This window comes from Pollachius pollachius, assembly GCF_949987615.1.
Source record: "Pollachius pollachius genome assembly, chromosome: 14".
Lineage (NCBI taxonomy): Eukaryota > Metazoa > Chordata > Actinopteri > Gadiformes > Gadidae > Pollachius > Pollachius pollachius.
Genome location: NC_136947.1, coordinates 5,435,019 through 5,454,646, shown reverse-complemented (window position 1 = coordinate 5,454,646; position 19,628 = coordinate 5,435,019). Strand labels below are relative to the sequence as shown.

General features: G+C 46.8%; 1 protein-coding gene across 4 annotated transcripts; it reads left to right on the top strand.

Moving 5' to 3' along the window:
* The first annotated feature begins 497 nt into the window (after window positions 1-497).
* Window positions 498-18,095, top strand: fyco1b (FYVE and coiled-coil domain autophagy adaptor 1b). Of its 4 annotated transcripts, none has more exons than XM_079750694.1 (18): window positions 498-542; window positions 1,237-1,345; window positions 1,568-1,674; window positions 2,178-2,303; window positions 3,973-4,079; window positions 6,632-6,775; window positions 8,099-8,195; window positions 8,526-10,844; window positions 11,023-11,115; window positions 11,320-11,438; window positions 11,664-11,831; window positions 12,256-12,393; window positions 13,137-13,348; window positions 13,931-14,054; window positions 14,850-14,981; window positions 15,625-15,847; window positions 16,289-16,398; window positions 17,919-18,095. In XM_079750694.1, the coding sequence occupies exons 2-18, from the start codon at window positions 1,288-1,290 to the stop codon at window positions 17,992-17,994; spliced, it is 4,353 nt and encodes a 1,450-aa protein (XP_079606820.1). In that variant the 5' UTR covers window positions 498-542; window positions 1,237-1,287; the 3' UTR covers window positions 17,995-18,095. The 4 variants fall into 4 exon arrangements, with proteins under 4 accessions (XP_079606820.1, XP_079606819.1, XP_079606818.1 ...); XM_079750693.1 differs by having other exon boundaries at window positions 13,922-14,054; window positions 14,853-14,981; XM_079750692.1 differs by having other exon boundaries at window positions 13,922-14,054.
* The last annotated feature ends 1,533 nt before the right edge of the window (window positions 18,096-19,628 follow it).

Below are 19,628 nucleotides of genomic sequence, written 5' to 3'. Positions count from 1 at the left end.
GGCTTGACCACTAGTTACAGTGGCCCCTGTGGTCATAGCGGGACAAACCTTTTTGGAGACCTCCGTGCCTCCGGTCCACATATGCAAATTTAATTTGACAACTCCCAGCTGTTCGGGTTTGGAGTGGTTGATTTGAACGTTTTTGCCCCATTCACTTTCCATTCTAAATAATAATCTTCCAAATATGAATACAAATATTTTATAAAGAATTGTAGGAATGGCACACTGCACTGATATATGTGCAATTATTTACAGGGGGGCATGCATTTATACCTAAAAGACAAAATTAAGAAATGTATAGAAAACATGATAACTACAATAAGATCCACATTTAAATTTGCTGAATGGCGGCAGCCCTATTCCCTTACTGTTTATTTACCTAGTGCTGCTCAACCAAACTGGATTTAGAGTAGCAGTTTCTTCTGGCTATCGGTGGCTATTGAACAATCCGATTTGTCAATCATTGCTAAAGCCCGCCCACCCGAAAGCAAGTTTTCTGCTGTAATAATAACTGGATTGTCTGGGACCTTTTTGCCGATCAAGTACGTCAATTATGTATTATATGTCGAGTCTAATGGCGGTTGTCTTTATTTTGATTTAAACAAAACACTTCCTGGCATAAATGGACTGATAATAACAGCGTAGCATAGGACATTGAGGAATACAAGCAGGTGCATGTCTTTAGTAGCAGTCATAGCACCCCTTTTATTGAACATAGCGAACTAAGCGGTTCAGTCACGGATACTTTATATACACTTCATATATTGTCGACTTTTACACGTAACAACAAATTAATGAAGACATTATTCTATGATTAGACTGAGTATCTTGACCATCCTTGGGGTGAATATGTTACCTGTCTTCAGCGATTACGACCAGCGCGTATTTATTAAACGTAAATAAAGTACATTCCCCACCCCCAAGTTACTTGTTTAATGACATTGTGTGACGCAGTAAGGGTACAGTCATTGGAGCATGTATGTCACTTTACAGGCGTTCCGATGCTGTTCAATCGGGGGAGGTCTTAAGCACGTTTTGTGTTGTGTTGCATGTTGAGCGATTTAAAGACCCACGCCTGAGAATTACATGCTGTCATTATTCATAGCAATGAGAGACGTCACTGGTCAAGGAGTCATGTAACGTGTATACATTTATTCGAACAACCGTGTCTTTTGAAGTGTTTCAGCATCACAATCTGCTATAAAATATTGATATGATTTTTCTTTTGGTCCACAGGAGTAGGGTTTCGTATAATCCAAGTGCCCCCCCCCTTTCCCCTTTTTCATAATGGCCTCGACGTCTGTTGGTGAGAATCAGCTGCAGAGGATAATCAGAGACCTGCGTGGTAAAGACACTACTCATAAGTAGAATGTTCGCAGACTAGCATAATGATATTGTGTATGTATGTATGTATGTATGTATGTATGTATGTATGTATGTCTGTCAGTATAAGGTTGTATGGTAGACTAAGCATTTCCACCGCTTAATCCTTCAAATGGAATTTTGATATAGTGTATATGTATATTCTTATATATATTGTGTAATCCTGTGTTTTCTGTGTGTCAAGATGCTGTGTTGGAGTTGATAAAGGAGCACAATGAGTGTGGTGAGCCCATAACCGACGACAGCTCCAATTTACACAAGTTCTCCTACAAACTAGAATATCTGCTCCAGGTACGTCAATGATATGTTGCCTTCTCAGCTTTAACATTGGCCATACTCTCTATTGCAGTAGTGACATAGCCTTGTAAGACGATCCAAGCAATCACATTTGTGTATCTCAATAAATTTCAGTCTGGCCTTGGATGGGCAGTAATTCCTCCAGTCAGTTCAACCGACACTTTTGCATTCTCCGCCTTGGGGCGAAGAATGCAAAATGGGTTTGAAAAACGTGTTCTCATCTGAGAAAAGCATTGTTTTTAATTTGATAGATTGCGCCGCTCCTTGTTTATCATGAACTGTCTCCCAGCGCTGAGTGCTGAGTGCTCCTACATTTTTTTACATTTTTTTGAAAAGGCTTTCAACTGCTAGAGGCCAGACTGATCCTCAGCAAAAAACTGCATGTGCGCTTGTGGGGTCAGGATGGTCTCATGGAGCAAGTAGTTATACAGGCTATGCACCAAAATATAGAATATTTGACATGCAAAGTCGAAATTTTGTATCTTCTTCTCCACAAGTTTGACCAGAAAGAGAAGACCACCTTCCTCGGCCAGAGGAAGGACTACTGGGATTACTTCTCTGACTGCCTCTCCAAGATCAAGGGAGCGAATGATGGCATTCGCTTTGTTAAGTCCATCTCTGAGGTAATCCTCTACCAGACATACATGGCAGCACACACACACACACACACACACACACACACACACACACACACACACACACACACACACACACACACACACACACACACACACACACACACACACACACACACACACACACACACACACACTTTAAGCTTAGAGCTTTCCACTGCAGCTGCTTGGAGCGGCAGGTGAAAAAGTTAAGAAGTCTTGGTGGCATAAGGTTGTAGCACATAGGACCCACTTTCTGTCATCTGCAGTTTGGCCTACCTATTATTGACATTATTACAATTTTGTATGAATAACAAGACATGTATACATGTATACATACAACATACCAATGGGCCTATACATGTTTGTGAGGTCTATGGGGCTGCAAGTTGCTTTTGTTACTTAAAGGTGGATATAATTCTATTCTGGTTGCACGTTTCCAACCACTACTTGCCTGTGTCCAGGACTTCAGGTCCAGTATCTCTACAAAGATAAGGAAAGCTTGGTGACTGAGAGCACACTGGACAATGAAAATGGAATGATTGAACACATCAGAAATTACAGCTGGGTGGAATTAGCCACGTTTACCTTTTTTAAAACACACCAAGACCCCTAGATTTTTTCGAATTTTCAACGTTTCCACGGAAGGTTTTTTTACACGCCAATGAAGTTGGAAGATGGAAAACAGGTGGACGGCAATGCACCTCGTGTGAGCTTCGTCTTATCTCTATGCCAAATCATGTGACACACATGTGATGTGTTAATGCCTCACCGTCTAAGATCTATGTGCAAACATGAACTTCAATATCAATATAACTTTAATTCAAATCTCAATTTTCTTCACAATGATCAACATGTTTCTGATTGAGAATATATATTTTAAATCTTGTTAGAAGTTGGCAAGCGCCAATGACCAGATGATATCAGAATTGATACTGTAAAGTCGAATTTTACTCTGAATGTAAATAATAAAAACAATTATTAGACGGCCGCGTACATGTGGGAGTCTCCAGCTGGTGTCCTTATGGTTGAGCAGCATCTCTGTTCCGTTACTTAAGTCCCTCCATCTGCCGTCAGAGAACTTTAGGAAGCTAAAGACAGTCCCTGGATTTGTTTTTGATTGTGCTAGACCTTTTGCATTGGCAGTAAAAAAAACGGTAACGGCATGAGATAGGGGGGGGGGGATTATGACACCTTATCCACTACCATCCAGCCTAGTGAGGCCCAGATTAGTAGTATGTACCAGAACCACACGCTGGCTATTACAGTGGAGAGGTGAAGAATGACTCCACTTTCAATTAGAGACCGGGGGATGATTTGGGGGCCGTGTTGGTATGTGAGCCAGCATGTGAATTTGGCTCCCGTGGGTTAACACCCCTAAACTTGTGATAAGTGTCATGGTATCTTTAGTGACTACAGGGCGCCGGAAGGAAACTGTGAGTTTTAGATGCTCCATGCAAGACCATTGGGAATCTCTTTTTGTACATGCATGCAAATGTTTTTGCAGGCAAAAAATGTGCAGGCAAAAAGATCACAATGAGGTCTCTTGTAAACTCGTCTCTAATCTCAATGTTGCTTCCTGTTTTGATTTAAGGATCTACCATCTGTGATGTGAGTGTGTTGCAATCTAAGTCGCAGCAGCATGAGTCTCTAAATAATTGATTGTGTGTTTCCCCAGCTGAAGACCTCACTGGGGAAGGGAAGGGCCTTCATCCGCTACTCTCTGGTTCACCAACGTCTCGCTGACACACTGCAGCAATGTCTCATCAACCATAAGGTCACAAGGTAAGAGAACCCACACAAGTTAACTAACCAGCTAAACCAACCATACCACAAACAAATGCCAAAAACCGAAACCCATTGTGTTTGCATGCAATTGTTGTTGTTTGGTTGGTTCATAAGGCACTTCAGCAACATTATTTTTCAGTAGCTTTGTCCCTTGTCATCAGGTGCTGTAGGTCATACACAGAACTGTGAAGAATGTGACTAGAAATATGCAGAAGAGAGGAATAAGTTGAAACTTAGCAACCCACAAAACAGTACCTGCCCCCTCTGCTCCCTATTAAAAAGTGTATCACACACGTATGATTGACAGGAAAGATGGACTCCCCGAACCAATAAGGAAAGAGTTGGCCTTAGTCTCATAAAAAATGAGTAGTGGTAAATTAAGTAGACAGGGAGTGAACTATAAAAGTGCTAATACTTTTCCGTTCCACTTTTTATGAAATATAACCCATAGCCCGCTATAGTGCTTAGGGTTTTGTCCTGTGAAGCTCTTTGAGACTGTAACTCTAATTAAAGGAACATTGTCTATGTCCAGATGTAAATCACCCATGGGTTTTGTCCAATTCACGTAGGCGTGTTCCAAAATTGGGCAGTTGGCTGTCCATTGACACCATTAGATTCCAAATGAGTGTTTAGCAGCTCCCATAGCTGTACCTTTGCTTTGTTGAACAATTAAGCGCATCCGAATTGCCCTGGTTAGGTAGTTCTCTCCAATAGTGCCCACAAACGATCAAATCAAAATTCTTTGTATCTCGGTTGAGTGGCTGGCAGTGTAGTGGCTGCGTTATAGGTAAGGGATAATGCTTGCACTTGCCAAAGAAAATAAATTAAGGCCATTCATTTATATTTTCATGCGTTTTACAATCCAAATATAAAGTTTTTCACAAGCCATAACTTTTTTTCCCTGGTAACGCCTGAGGGTTTGACTAATTCCTGGAGCAGCCATTACCCTCCCGTAAGGTTCTTATGCAACGGATCGTTGTTCACTACTCTAGTAATAACCACGGACCTTAGCTACGACTTGGCAACGGGAGGTATTCTAGTCCACTCAGCTATGAGCAAGAGAGCTAACGTTATGCATTGTACATATTTATAATTCGAAATTCTTCCCAGCCTTTATACCACAGATATTCTAGGGTCTATAGCATATAACCGCCTTGTCTGATTACAGTTAAATTATTTTTTACCAATTTACCAGCTCTCGTTTTGAAGACGGAATCACCGCGCCATTCGTTTCAATGGGAAACGCGACGGTCTATACTTTCAACATAAAGTGTACATATTTATAATTTGAAATTCGTCCCAGCCTTTATACCACAGATACTATAGGGTCTATAGCATGTAACCGTGTTTTCTGATTACAATTGAATGCATTTTTCACAATTTACCAGCTCTCGTTTTGAAGACTGAACAGACAATTTGACTGGAAATACTAAGCAGGTGTCCGTATATCAGGAGTTAATGCGCACCCTGCAGCCAATCAGAATCGAGCATTCCCCCAGACCGTCGATAAGCAGTGTTATAATCCGGAATTCGGACTGAGAGCATAATTTCAATGAGTGGCGAGGTTAAGTGCAAGAGGGAGTGTTTTTGAACTGATTTGAACGCAACCTTAGCATTCTGTGTTTAAATGCCACTGCACGTGCTCGCGGACATGGACACTAAAAGGCGAATATTTTTAACCTGCGGTCAACAGTTAACCTGCAGTCTTAACAAACTAGCCAAAAAAATGTATGGACTATATTAATACTATTGAGTTCATTAGATACAGAATGTGTTAATGTCATCCTTCTGGTTGAATCAGAAATTGTCAGGTGGTCAAAGGGCTTGGTAAAACAGAAAGGATGATGTGGTACACCAGGGTTTACTTCCTGGATTGAATATGTTGTTTCTCTTCCTCCTTCGAGGCACCTTCTCACTTCTCCCTTTAAACAAGAACATGCAGAAAAACGAAAGTCTCCCATTATTTATTAACTTAGAGATAAATCACTCCAAAAAATTATGCACTTGTTATTGAAAACATAATACACATATTAAATACTTTATAAATGAGACCAAATAAATGCATTTAGGCGGAGTTAACATCACCTTGTTTTGGCTATCTCATTGTTTTTATTTCCTCTCATCAGTTAAACAAACACAATGTACGTAAGCCTTTCACTTAGATTCAATGTTATAAGTAAAATTATCAGAACAATACAAACATTCAGTACAATCAAACACATTTTTCTTGTTGAAAGTTTTTTTAAATGCTAATGTGTAAAAAAAAAAATAAAATAAAAAAAAATAGTATTTTAGTAAAATAGTATTTTCCAATTCTTTTTTTATTTAAATTTATTTGGTGACCCATTTGAAATCTCCCGCGACCCTCATGTGGTTCGTGACCAAGTCTCTGGGAAAGACTGTCTTAAACTATGTCGTATTGCGTTGCTGCGGACATGTTTGTTTCCACTCGATACGGCTTTCATTTTTGGGCATTCACTGCTATGTTTACTGTGTATGAAATCAAATTGTATTGTATATGTATTTTCGGGTGTGTTGTCCCCCCACAGTGAGTGGTATTACGCCCGTAGCCCCTTCCTCAAGTCCCACCTTACTGCAGACATTATCAACCACCTCTACGAGCTCAACCAGGTCCTCTTTGATGTGGCGTCCAGGGGCCACGATCTGGATGCCGATTGGCCAACATTCGCCAGGTAACCAACACTAGCAATCACCTTCTCTGTAATGAGCAGATGAAGGCTGAGTCTCTCCGATACTAAGGAACTGCACCCTAAATATACTTGAATTAATTGTCAAATTACTGACAAAAAAAGTAACAGAGAAACCAAGAAAATGAAATGATGTATTTGTGAAACGAGTTTGGTTTGGAACCCATGGGTGACGGCCCAACCACCAGCAGTTGGAGAAGATTTGTAAATGGATTAAAATGAGACATCATAAGAGCTGCTGTGAAAGCTAATCTAAAATTAAAATGGCCCCAGTGATGGGTGTTTTAACAACCTGATATCACACTTAATTATCTGATAAGTTTGCAATTCACAACTGAAGTTGTTAATTTCATCATCCTTTTTTTCCCAGCGTGTTGGATGGCGGTGTGTGACTGTGTGCGCGCATGTGTGCATGTGTGTCTTTATTCCTCATGTTATCACCTCCTGAAAAAACTATTCATTTCCCCATTAGCTTTTAACAGTGCCACTATGTTATCGGTTTTGTGAGTGGAAAAACACTGTGGGCAGCAATATGAACCTACACCTGTCATCACTTCTTGTTTTTAGAAAAAAGTGCACACGCACACACCCCCACACACATGAACCTCTCGTCATGTGAGCGAGACTGCTAGTGAAAACATGTGGTGGTGAGATTACCAGAAGTAAGAAAAACCAAGCTCACACCTGTTGTATTGCTTATATTGTTTATATTTCTAATGTTGTTGCTTCTCCAGCTTCAGTTAGGGATGATTCTGTTCAAAAGTGCTGTTTGAAAAAAATCAAAATAAGATAATTGATACCATATATGGTCATTTGCTGGGATGATTTATGTTCAGTGTACAGTCAAAGATTTAGGTTTCCAAAAAATAACTCAATTAAAGCAAGTATGTTAGATTGAAAAATAGGTTTCTAGGAAAGTAAAGAAAGGGAACCTTTCCTAAAAAAAGGACTCCATTTACTTCAGCGCTAATATAAACGCTAGATTATCATGTTGTAATCGTGCTCAATCTCATCGTCGTCTCTGTGACGCAGACGTAACATTATCAAGATGATGCATTCTGGAAAGACCCCATGTTTTCATGTTGCGCAATAAGCAAGTATATTTCATGAAGGCGCTGACGAGAATATAGCGAAGCTCTCACAGCATCTTGTAGTGAATAGTTTATTATTAGTCAATTTTGTATGGATTTCTTATTGTTTTCATTTCTGTATATCGTAGACCTAATCCTACAATATCGTAATTTATTATAGGCTATGCCTAACAGGTTATGTTACAATGTAGTAACAGATTTTGCTTTTGTGTCGTAGGAGAACATTAGGAGTTAATTCACCAGCATACCTGTGGAAACCCCCCAGTCGCTGCTCCAGCATCAACAGCCTGGCCAGCAACTATTCACACTCGCAGGTATATGTGAATCTCTCTCGCTCTCTCTCTCTCTCTGACCCTCTCTGACTCTCTCTCTCTCTGTCACTCTCTCTATCTGACTCTCTCTCTCTCTGTCACTCTCTCTAGCTGACTCTCTCTCTCTGTCACTCTCTCTCTCTTACTCTCTCTCTCTGTCACTCTCTCTGACTCTCTCTCTCTGTCACTCTCTCTCTGACTCTTTTTTTATATATATATATATATATATGCACACTGAGTGAACATACTCATACAGTGAACACACGCACAATGTATACACACACAAACAGAGACCAATGCGGAGACCCATGGTTGCTCTATGCTGTCCCGAAGGTGGTGGAGTTCCCCCCCAACCTTGAGATGGGTCACAGTCTACTGGGTGACCTGGGTGAGCTGGGAGAGCCCTCCTCCTCTGCGGCGGACGAGCTGCGCATGGAGCTCGACCGCTCGGAGCTCCGGCAGCAGGCCCTGCTCGCGCAGGTCCAGGCGTCCGACAGAGAGGCCGTCGAGCTGCGGGCGCTGGTGGACAACCTCCGCAGCCAGCTGGCGGAGCACCAGAGAGGTTCTGACCGAGCCCCGTCCTCTGAGCCGGACGTGAACCCCGAAGAGTCCAATCAGGAGAACGCAAGCTACCTCCAGCTCACCAGCAACGCCGGCGACAGCGCGCTTCAAGAGCGACTGAGCACCGCGGAGAAGAAGAACATGGAGCTCTTGAGCAAGCTGGACGGGGCGCTCAGCGAGAAGGGCCAGCAGACCGCCAGCTACTGTGACTCGGCCTTGAAGATCCAGGAGCTCATAGACCAGCTGAAGGCCGCCGAAGAGGAGAGGCTGGCCGCTCGGAGGGAGGCCGACGACTGGGCGAGGCGCGCCCAGCAGGTGATCCACAAGCTGAAGCTCAGGGAGGAGGAGACGCGAAGGTCGAGCGAGGAGAAGCTGGCCAAGGTGAAGGCCGCGGCCCGCGGGGAGCAGGAGCAAGTGCTCAAGCGGCTGGAGGACCTCCAGGGGGTCGTGGGTCGGATCGAGGGGGCACTGACGCTGAAGGAGAAGGAGGCGGGGAACCTAAGGTCCCAGCTGCAGGACCTGCAGGCCTCGCTGGAGCACCGGGAGCGGCAGGCGGAGGAGCTGAAGAAGAGACTGCGGGAGGAACGACGAGACGTGACGTGGAGGAGCAGTAACAGCCAGAATGAGTTCCTGGACAGCCAACTGCTGGACTTGAGGGAAAAGCTGAAAAACCGTGAACAGGAGTTGGCCCATAGCTCGGAGCGAGTGAAGTACCTGGAAGCAGTGGTGGAGAGGCTAGACGTGGAGAAAAAACACTTGAACGCTGGGAATGACGTTTTTCCCATCGATCAGTCCAAGATTCTGGAGGACTACAAATCCCAGTGCGCCAGTCTCATGGAGATCAACGCGAAGCTGCTCCAAACTGTGAAACGGAGTGAGGCGAGCAACCGAGAACTGTCTGAGAGCAGGGCGGCCATGCGGGATCAACTGGCGTCCTTAACGGCCTCCCAGAACCCTCTAAAGGTGCAGGAGGAGGCCGCCATGCTGAGCATCGAGGAGAGAGAAACCAAACTCTTAGAAGCCAATCAGCGTTTGGAGGAAGTGGTCCACAAGGCCCTCCTCCAGAGCGAAGCGTCGGACGCCACCTTGAAGAGGCTGGAGCGCGACAACAAGGAGATTATGGAGACTCAATTGTCCTTGAAGAAGCAGTTGGCCTCCACTCAAGGGTACCTGGATGCGATCGCCACAAAGGAGACCCAGCTCGGAGATCAGGCGCTCCCGTGCGATTTCCCGCAGCCCAGGGCCGAGGGGACGTGGAGCGATGCCAGGAAGACGGACGGCGAAAAGAGCACCGCGGAGAAACCGGAGAAAGCGCAGAGGCTCCACCCCGCGCCCCACCACGCCGCCCACCCGGACGCCAGCAAAAGGCACCTGCTGGCGGGGGCTCAGCTGGAGCTCAACCTGAGGGAGGTGACCACGCTCCAGGACGAGGTGGTGGAACTGCGCGCCCAGCTGCTGGCCGGCGCCGCCGAGCGGATGAAGGTGCAGGCGCTCCAGGAGGTGACGGAGGCCTCCCGGGAGGACCTCCGCGTGCTGGTGGAGCAGCTCAAGGCCCAGGTGGAGGAGCTGAACCGCCGGCACGTGGACGAGATCCTCCACTCCCGGGAGCGCGAGGACACCCTGGGCCGCCAGCGCGACGGCGAGGCCCGGGCGAGGGACGACCTGGCGGCGGAGGCGGCGGCCTCCCGCGAGGAGCTCCGCGGCCTCAGGCTGCGCCACGAGGCGGCGTGCCTGGAGAGCGCCGAGGCGGCGGAGGCCCTTCACCGGGCCAACGCGGCGACGGCGGAGCTGGGCGTGCACGTGTGCATGCTCACCGCCGAGAAGGAGGAGGCCCGCCTGCGCTGGGAGGCGCTGTCGGCCAAGCTGCAGGAGCTGGAGGGGGAGGCGTCGCTGGAGGCGGAGAGGCTGACCGCCCGGATGCAGCAGCTGTGCCAGGAGAACCGGCGGCTCTCCGAGAGGCTCGGCGAGGAGCAGGGACCGGGGGGGCGGAGTGGGCCCCCGGAGGGGCCCCCGGAGGAGGCGGAGGCCCCGCAGGAGACGGAGACCCAGCGGGAGAGCTGCCAGGCCCTGAGCCAAGCCAACCTGCTGCAGGTGAGCGCCGATTCTACTCGGCAGAATCCACCGCACGTGAGATAAAAACATAAATAGATCATGAGCATTAGCAGATCATTCAGAATCCCTGCGTCCACAGTAATAAGTTAATTGCTACGTGCGAGCGTATAACACCTGGCGAGATGACAAAGGTGGTTTCTGCGCTCTCCTCATTCAGGGTGTGAATGAGGAGCTTCAGGAAGTGAGGTCACAGCTGGGGGTCGAACGCGAGAAGGCGGTGCTTCTGGAGAGCGAGGTCAAACAGCTGGAGGTGAGAAGGCGAGCCTCATTACTGCTCCGCTCTCAGAGATGTTTATCCTGAACATGCGCACCGAGGGCGCGTCGTTCACCTCATGAGGATCCTATATCAATTGCATGTAAAAAAAACATGTAAGGTAAACCCATTCGACGCAATGCTGAACACGGGTGTTTGATGTGCGAAAGGAAATGGTTTGCTTTGGTGCACCGATTACAGGCGGAGAATCGGCGGTACAGCGAGCAGATTGAAGGGAAAAGCGCGCAGATGTCTCAATCTCAGCTCCTCGTTCAGCAGAGGGATGAGGAGCTGAACCAAATGAAGGGGAAATTATTGAGGTGATGGGTTCTATAGATTGCATCGACATTAAAGGGCTGCCTCCCGTCGTGTCATATATGTGTTGTGAGCCCATAAAGTCAGTGCTAGTTCTGTAAGTCTTATTTAAGTTAAAACTGCATCATATCAGTGACATATCTGTAGAGCTCTCAGTGCCCATTTCGCAACACATAAAATGTTATATGGGTGCACACTATGATGTACCCGTGTACACTGAATTTGTGTAGGACGGCAGAGGGCTTGGCAATGGCGGAGAAGTCCTGCGAGGAGATGAGTGACAGACTCAGAAGAGCCAATCAGGAGCAACAGAGCAGAGACGTGAAGATGGCCGCCGAGCTGGACGACCTATACCGCACCAAGATCAACCTGGAGGAGCGACTCATAGAACTGATCAGGTACACCATCAAACACAGGACCTGCCTCTTGTCACTCACAGCTACCCACAGCCACTGTGAGCTATGTGTTGTTACGTTGGTAACGGCTGGAACTGGGCGAAAACACACTTGTACTCTTGAATGTAAAGATAAGATAACTACTATGCAACACATAGTGACACAGCACTCTGCAGTGCTTATATCTCAAGGTAAGCCTGTGTGTTCTTCCATAATGTGTGAGCATCAAAGACATTCAGGGGCAGACCTCTGAGCTTGAGGAAGTCCATCATGGTTACCCCGTTCCCCCGACCATTCGTCCTTGCATTGAGAACCGCTTTCCAACAAAACTTGCTAACACGACACAGACGCTAGTTTTCTGTTGCTATTTTTTTGTGACGGAAAACCCCTTCTGTATCCGTTCCGTGGCCAACACCGCCCTCTGCAGGGACAAAGATGAACTGTGGCAGAAGTCGGATGCCCTGGAGTTTGAGCAGAAGCTGCGGGAGGAGACGGAGCGCGAAGTCAACCACTGCCTGGACTGCCACAGCCAGTTCAGCTGGTGGCTCCGCAAGTACACCTGCAGGTCAGGCCCGCACCGCACGCACGCACGCACGCACGCACGCACACACGCACACACACACACACTCTGGGCCGTGACCCATTGGCCCTCTATCACATACCTTTCTCGCGTCACACTGTCCGAGCTAATCCAGGACAGTTTTCTCCTGTTATAAACGATTTACAGTTATTTTACAATCAATTTACAGTTAATTAATAAACAATTTACATTTATTTCAGAAACATTGAACGGTTATTTAAGAAAAAAGTTTGACTTCTTTCAGAAACCATTTAAAGCTATTTTAGAAACAATTTTCAGTTCTTTCAGAACCAATTTATAGTTATTTTAGAAACAATTTCCAGTCAATTCAGAAACAATTTCCAGTTATTTTAGGCACAAAGACAACGATGTTCTTCTCAGAGATTAAGGGGGTGTGAGTGCGTCGGGGGGATGATTAGATTTGGTGCGGGGTGGGGGGCGGGCAACACTCCAGTTGGATCAGAACGCGCGTCACTATTTCCAACCTGGGCGATGATCTGCGAGGGGAAAAAAAGGGAGCAGGGGAACGACGTCTGGGGACTACACAAACTATCGCAGAAAACAAGGAACAACAACAACAGCAACAGCAGCCTGCGGGGCATCGCAGATAGGGGGGAGGGGGGGGGGGGGGGGGGGGGGCGCACCTCCCCGCCCGTCCCACGCTTCGGCGCCCCTCAGGGGTCGCGGCCAGCAGATAACGCCGTAACGCGCGTCCCTTCTCCCTGCAGGCTGTGTGGGCGTCCCTTCTGCTACTACTGCTGCAGCAACACCGTGAGCACCCTGCAGGCCGGCGGCGGCGCAGGCAGCAGGGAGCGCTGCTGCCGGCACTGCTACGACCAGCACAGCGCGGTGGTGGAGCGCCACCCGCAGGAGCAGGACGCCAACGCACCCGACGCACCCTTCGGCGCCCTGCCGCAGCCGGGCGACCGGGCGGCAGCAGGTGAGTGGGGGGAAGAAGGGGGGCAAGAGGGGTTGTTATGCTAACAACGCTGTGCGCAGATTTACAGCGTTACATGCGCTCTCACGGGGCAGGAAGGCAGTAGGTGCAGGTTCAAAGTCGGAACGTGGAAAAGTGGGTTACGCAATCCCCTTCATTATTTAGAACCCGTGCACTTACCCCTCTAGAATTTCGACAATGCCTCCGGCAGGGGAAGGTATTTTTACTTCAGCCCTTGGTCTTTTTTAACTCAACAAAAGCGCACACACGCACAGACAGTTCCACAAACAAAGGCATAAAAGACAACAGAAGAGGAAGTCATGCCCTTATGTGTGTGTTGACTCAGCATGAATAATATGAGAGGAGAAACGTTGATCTTCAGGAGGATAAATTGTTGAAAGCGATGCAGAATGTCTGAGAGCCTTGCAGCATTATATCTGAATGGTTACCTATTTATTTTTAAGTTTTCCTTACATAAATAAAAAGATTTTCTCCGTGAAGTGTTGCAGAAAGGGAATCTAATTAGTGTGTGCGTGTGTGTGTGTGTGTGTGTGTGTGTGTGTGTGTGTGTGTGAGATCCAACAGGAGGGGACGACGGCGTCTTTGACATCATCACAGAGGAGGAAGTGAGTGGCGTGTACGACAGTGACTCCCTCTCCTTCTCCACTGCCTGCTCTCCCGGACACGGACAGGAGGGGGCAGCACAGCTGTAAGTAAACAGCACATGCACTCGTCTCGCACCCGTGCACTGTTTTGATGCTGGTGACTTCCCTGTCTGTAGAGAACCACAGCAACAACAGATTCTCTCTTGGTGCTTAGCGCGTCTCTCTTGGTCCAAACAGGTGATGAGTCTTTAATTAGTCCTAACCCTAACCTCTTAATGTTCCTTCTAGTAGAAAGAGAGCAAAGAGCAAGAGAGGGATTCAGAAAAAAACTGTTTATATCCATTCTCCAGTACTCATTCCAGACCTGCATGAATCAAGTCCATTGAATCATTCCACCACATAACAAAGGGAACATAATGACATTTTAAAGAGATCATGTTTGAGTAGCTTAGTTTGCAGGAGCAGTTGATTACAGGAAACGTAATCCTTCCACAGCTATCCTCCACTCATATCCGGTCGTTTTTTTGGAAGCACTTCAAGTTGTAGTTCCCCGTATTGACTTCCATATTGAGTGCAGGCTTTGCCATAATTGTTCTCCGCCTAAGTTTGAAGTTGCCCTTTCTTCTCGCCGTCTGCGTCAATGTTTTTGACAATTGCACATTAAACACACACATCTCCCCTTGCCATGTTCAACATTGTGCCAAAAAAAACGCATCATGTTGTCCGCATCGACCTCAGGTGCGGCGAATGCTCTTTCACCGGCGCTGATTAAAAATAAATGTCTAACAACCACCCCCCCCCGACCCCAACACACAGACCGCTTCCCTTGCACAGGGAGCAGATTCCAAAATGGCAGCGTGTTCGTTTTAGCGGCTTCCTGTGTCTCCTCCGGCTCTCAGTAGGAGCGGTGCCGGTGCTGAAGACCCTCCCCCCGCCGTCATGGTGGGGCCCCCGACAGAGGAGCCCGAGGAGGCCTCAGCCCCTGCGGTGCAAGACGCCGAAATCTGTCTGCTCAAGGCCGGGGAACTCACGTGAGTGTGTCGCCGCAAACCGGTCCCACGCAGCCGCCGTCCCCCGTGGCCTCCGGCTGGGGGGGGTTAATCGAGAGGTGGGTTTAGGTGGGAGACACGGGGTCCCTGTGAGGCACACAGCTTCCACCTGCGTCTTTTAGGCATCCATTCGTTTTCGTCATTCTTTTCGTTTTGTCTTTTTTTTTTTTTTTCTAATTGACAAAATGATCTCTGATTCTTTGATGCTCGGCCAAGGTCGACCCGAGGTCGATGGGGAGCGGTTCAGGACCGGCCTCATCCATTGTATCAGGAATTCTGCAGCTGTTGCTTAGCAACTGTCGCCGGCCCCTTTTTTGATGACATCGATGGCCTTGTGAAAATCATTTATTTTATTTATTTATTCATTATACCAACGGCTTAATGCAAACATGGCGTACTAAAAGGTGGAAGACATTAGCCTAAAAGGTTTGCAACGCTCAAAGGGAAACGACAACCGGACGGAGGCTAATGGTCTCTGGGTCCAAGCGGGGTTCGCATGGGAGCTTAGCGCTGAACCCAAGTGCGGTGCCCCTCCCACGAGGGGCGGGCCTCGTCCTACCAGCCCCTCCGCTACGAACCAATCAGATCCCTTCTGAACCAAGCGCCCTCCAACCCCCGCTCGCAGGCTCTCGGCCCCCTACACCCTGGATGACCTCGAGGGCTTCGGGGACGCGTCCCGGGAGCTGTTCGTCCGCTCCAGCTGCTACAGCGTGGTCCCCATCACGGTGGGCCCCGTGGGGCCCCAGGAGGGGCCCACCGTCACCTGGGAGTTCACCTCCGAGCCCAAGAGCATCTCCTTCAGCGTGGTGTACCGCGAGGACCCCCTCACTCCCCCGGAGGATGCTAAGGTGGGGTATTGGGGGGGTGGGGGGGGTTGGGTGATGATTCAGGAGTTCAGTGGGTTGGAATTGCTGTTTGGATATTTCATCGTGCCATTTTGGATGATACCATCATGGAGCAAAAAAACGTCCCCACATATTTATCTCCATGTGAGTTTTGTTTGGAAGGATTTGCTTCCGCCTGTTAATATATTTTGTACAATGTCTTGTCATTTAGTTTAGTTTGGTCATGGTTTAGTTTGGTAGATGCTTTTCCCCCTTGTACGGGACTAGTGAGATATCTTTTTAATGTATTAAGTGAGCGGAGAGGACGCCTACATGTAGACTGGCGGCATTGGGTTTGAACTCAGAACCTTTTGTCCGGGGGTTAACCGCTTAATCCGCTAGAACCCATAGCGTGGGTCATCTCACACACACACCCAGAGGGTAAGGCTCTCCCCCCGCCCCCAGGTCCTGATCCCCCTGACCCGCTGCAACTCTCACAAGGAGACCATACAGGGGGAGTTGAAGGTCCGCCACCCCGGGGAGTACACCCTGGTGTTCGACAACTCCTTCTCCAGGTCAGTCCCCCTCACGCATACACACACAGACACACAGACATAGACATACACACGCACGCACGCACACACAAGCACATAGACATACATGCATACACAAACGCACGCACGCACGCACGCACGCACCGTTCCTCAGGATCCCTGGGTTTTACCGTTTGCACCGTTGGCAGTTCCGCGGCTTGCACTTTTATTTTTGCCGACAAAGCCCGCCAGAATATCACCAAAGAATATCCCTGTTGTCTTTGGTGGGTTATTTTGCAGGTTAATAAATGATTAACGCAAAATGAGGATATTTAAAACCAGGAATAATCTAGGTGAAACACAGCATCAATCTTTTCAACAAGCGCATAAACAGCAGAAATGTGAAACAAAAAAGTCGCTACACGGCTCTGTCCTATAGAGGGAATATTCAAATGACTTGTGTCTCCTTTCCAATGATTTTAACATGAATCTGCAACACCAGGTACCATGTTGATTCCTCCTGATGTCCCAGTGTGGCGAAGCAGAGAATTTAGTGGCGGTGTGTATGCATTCAGGAAAAGGTTGACGCTAGGAGAAAGTAGAATATAATTATTTAATTGAACCGGATTATGCCTGACAGACACTCCAATATGCAGGCGTGGGCGTGCGTATTGTGTACTGGCTGGGTGATTAAATTGTTGTAGCTGTTGTAATTACAGTTAACCATACATGATTGGAGCCCAATTTCAATTCTAAATGGAAAATAATGATTTTTGTCTTGCCTCTATTGACCACAGTTGAAAAGACTTAGCTCCAGTGTCTAAAAAAAGAATGTCTTCTGTGAACGGTTTAGCCTGAATGGCGTGTGGGGTGTAAGTCTTGCAGTCCTGTTTCAGCACAAAGGTGGCATTCAGAGTGAACTAAATCCACTGAAATCACATGAATCCATGCAGGGAACAGAATCCCAGGTTTAATGGGATTTTTTTCCCGTGTTTAATAGTGTACTCCCGTCAGCGAAAAGCACTCAAAATGGCCACTAAAGGAACCCTTAAGCTTCGTTAATAGTTCAGTTTTGTTTTCCTCACACGTCATAGAATAGAAACAAAGGCTTCAGACCTCGGTGCCGCAGATGAGGTCATCTAAAAGGTTGCCGGTTCAAACATGGACATTTTGTCTCGAGCAAGGGGCCTGCCTTTGCTTGGGGACATCGCCACCCCAACAGTTTGTGAAAGTGGGACAATGAGCCTAATTTTTTAAAGTGGCAAACCAAAGCGGTATATACGTGCACTCTGTGCCATTTGATCATCCAAGAAGGCTTGGCAGAACCTCCTCACTGTCACTTTGATCGAGGATGCCAGGGTTTCATGTCAATAGTCTCATGACGCTCGTAACTTGGAAAAGCTGTCGCGAGTTAGTGATTCACCATTCCCCACCCACTTACCCAAAACACTTTAGTCACGACATGTCTTTTCTACACAGGCTGGCTGTGCAGTGCCGGGAAGCCTTTTGACTGTGTGTCTGTTGTGTTTCATCTCCTGTTTGTTCCCGCTTTCATCCATCAGGTTCATATCCAAGAAAGTGCTGTATCGCCTGAGTGTGGCCAAGCCTGTGGTCTACGATGGAAGCGACTGTCCGTGAGAAGGTGAAAAAGAAGATGGGGGCGGGGGGCAGGGGGGGAGAGAGAGAGAGAGAGAGAGAGAGGGAGAGAGAGAGAGAGAGAGAGAGAGAGAGAGAGAGAGAGAGAGAGAGAGAGAGAGAGAGAGAGAGAGAGAGAGAGAGAGAGAGAGAGAGAGAGAGAGAGAGAGAGAGAGAGAGAGAGAGAGAGAGAGCACAGAATCTCTCTTTTTCTGTTGATTTCCCAAATCACCGAAACCATATCCAGTAGACCCATGTGTGAAAAGTGTGTGCCTCTGTTGGTTAGCTTAGAGAATCAAGTCTGCCGACAAGAAGCAGGTCTGTTTCTGCTGTAGCAAAGGGCGAGGGACTATTTTGTTTGCTATGCCTCTGATTCTGGCAACCAAACACATAACAGCCGGTAAAAAATGCTTGAAAGATTCCTGTCTCAAACGAGTGCTTGCTCCTAAAGTGCTAAGTGCAAAGCCAAAGTCACCTTTTGAGAACAGGGAAATAATATATGATAATTCTGCATAACTTGTAGAAAAATCCGTAGCACATGACATTTATCAATAGAGAGAGAATTGTGTGCACCGTCAGTTACTGTAAAAGTGTAACAAAATATTTAAATATTCATGTGGAAAAATATATTAAATATTGGAGCAGACTATGTCGCTGTTTGAGAGGCTGCACGCGAAGGGCTGTGCCGGCGTTGAAGGAGAGCTAATTTCACCGCTTGCTCTGTCCAAGACTCTCCACGTCACCTACTCAAATCAAGTTTCACACTTGCCGTCTTCTCGTTTTGTGAACAGAGCGATGTCTTTGGACCACGGCTGGTCATGTAATGTAATGTGTGTGTGGATTCTATTTATATATCACAGTGGCTTTAATTTCAAGGCAGGCCAGAGGATGGCTGAGGAACAAAGGTCAGGAAGAGAGAATGTGTTTTAGTGTTTTAAGATTCACATCCACTCAGAAGTACAGTGCTTCGGACTATATTTTTTGTTTACCATTTCCAACGTCAATGCTGAGAATTGAGCTAATATTTTAAGAGATAGTGTTTATCAGAATTAACTTTTTTAGACACATGACAATGGGTGTTCCCTTACAATAGATCAACACAAAGTAATGATGAACAAGGAGATTATACTAGTGATGCTAATATAATATGTATGTTTGAAGAAGAACACTAAACATAGGAAAAGCATTATGTCAAGGTTTTATGAAGGTATCTTTATTTTATGAAGTACACATGTGCTTTTATCAAAGTATTAACAGCCCAAAACATTTTTCTATCTAAAGATCAGGACACAATAAACCCCTGAGTAGTTTTAAACTTTTTGGACGATCACACTATGAACTTTTTCCCATGCTGTGACGATTTATCAAATTCTGATACAGTTTCCAACAAATTTCCTTTGGTTTACTAAATGTTCAACTGACATGATTGCTGGTGGAATATAGTGTCACATTTCCTACACCTCTTTTCTTTGCCAAATAGCCAAAATAATCAGATATTTGTATATTATATGAGAAGGACATATACATTTCTATTCAAAGGCATTATCACATAACTATTTTACAAGGTGCACCTTTCGGAGGGCTATTTTGAATCTGTTTCTATGTTACCTCTGTGCCAGTTGATACATGCTTTTCTT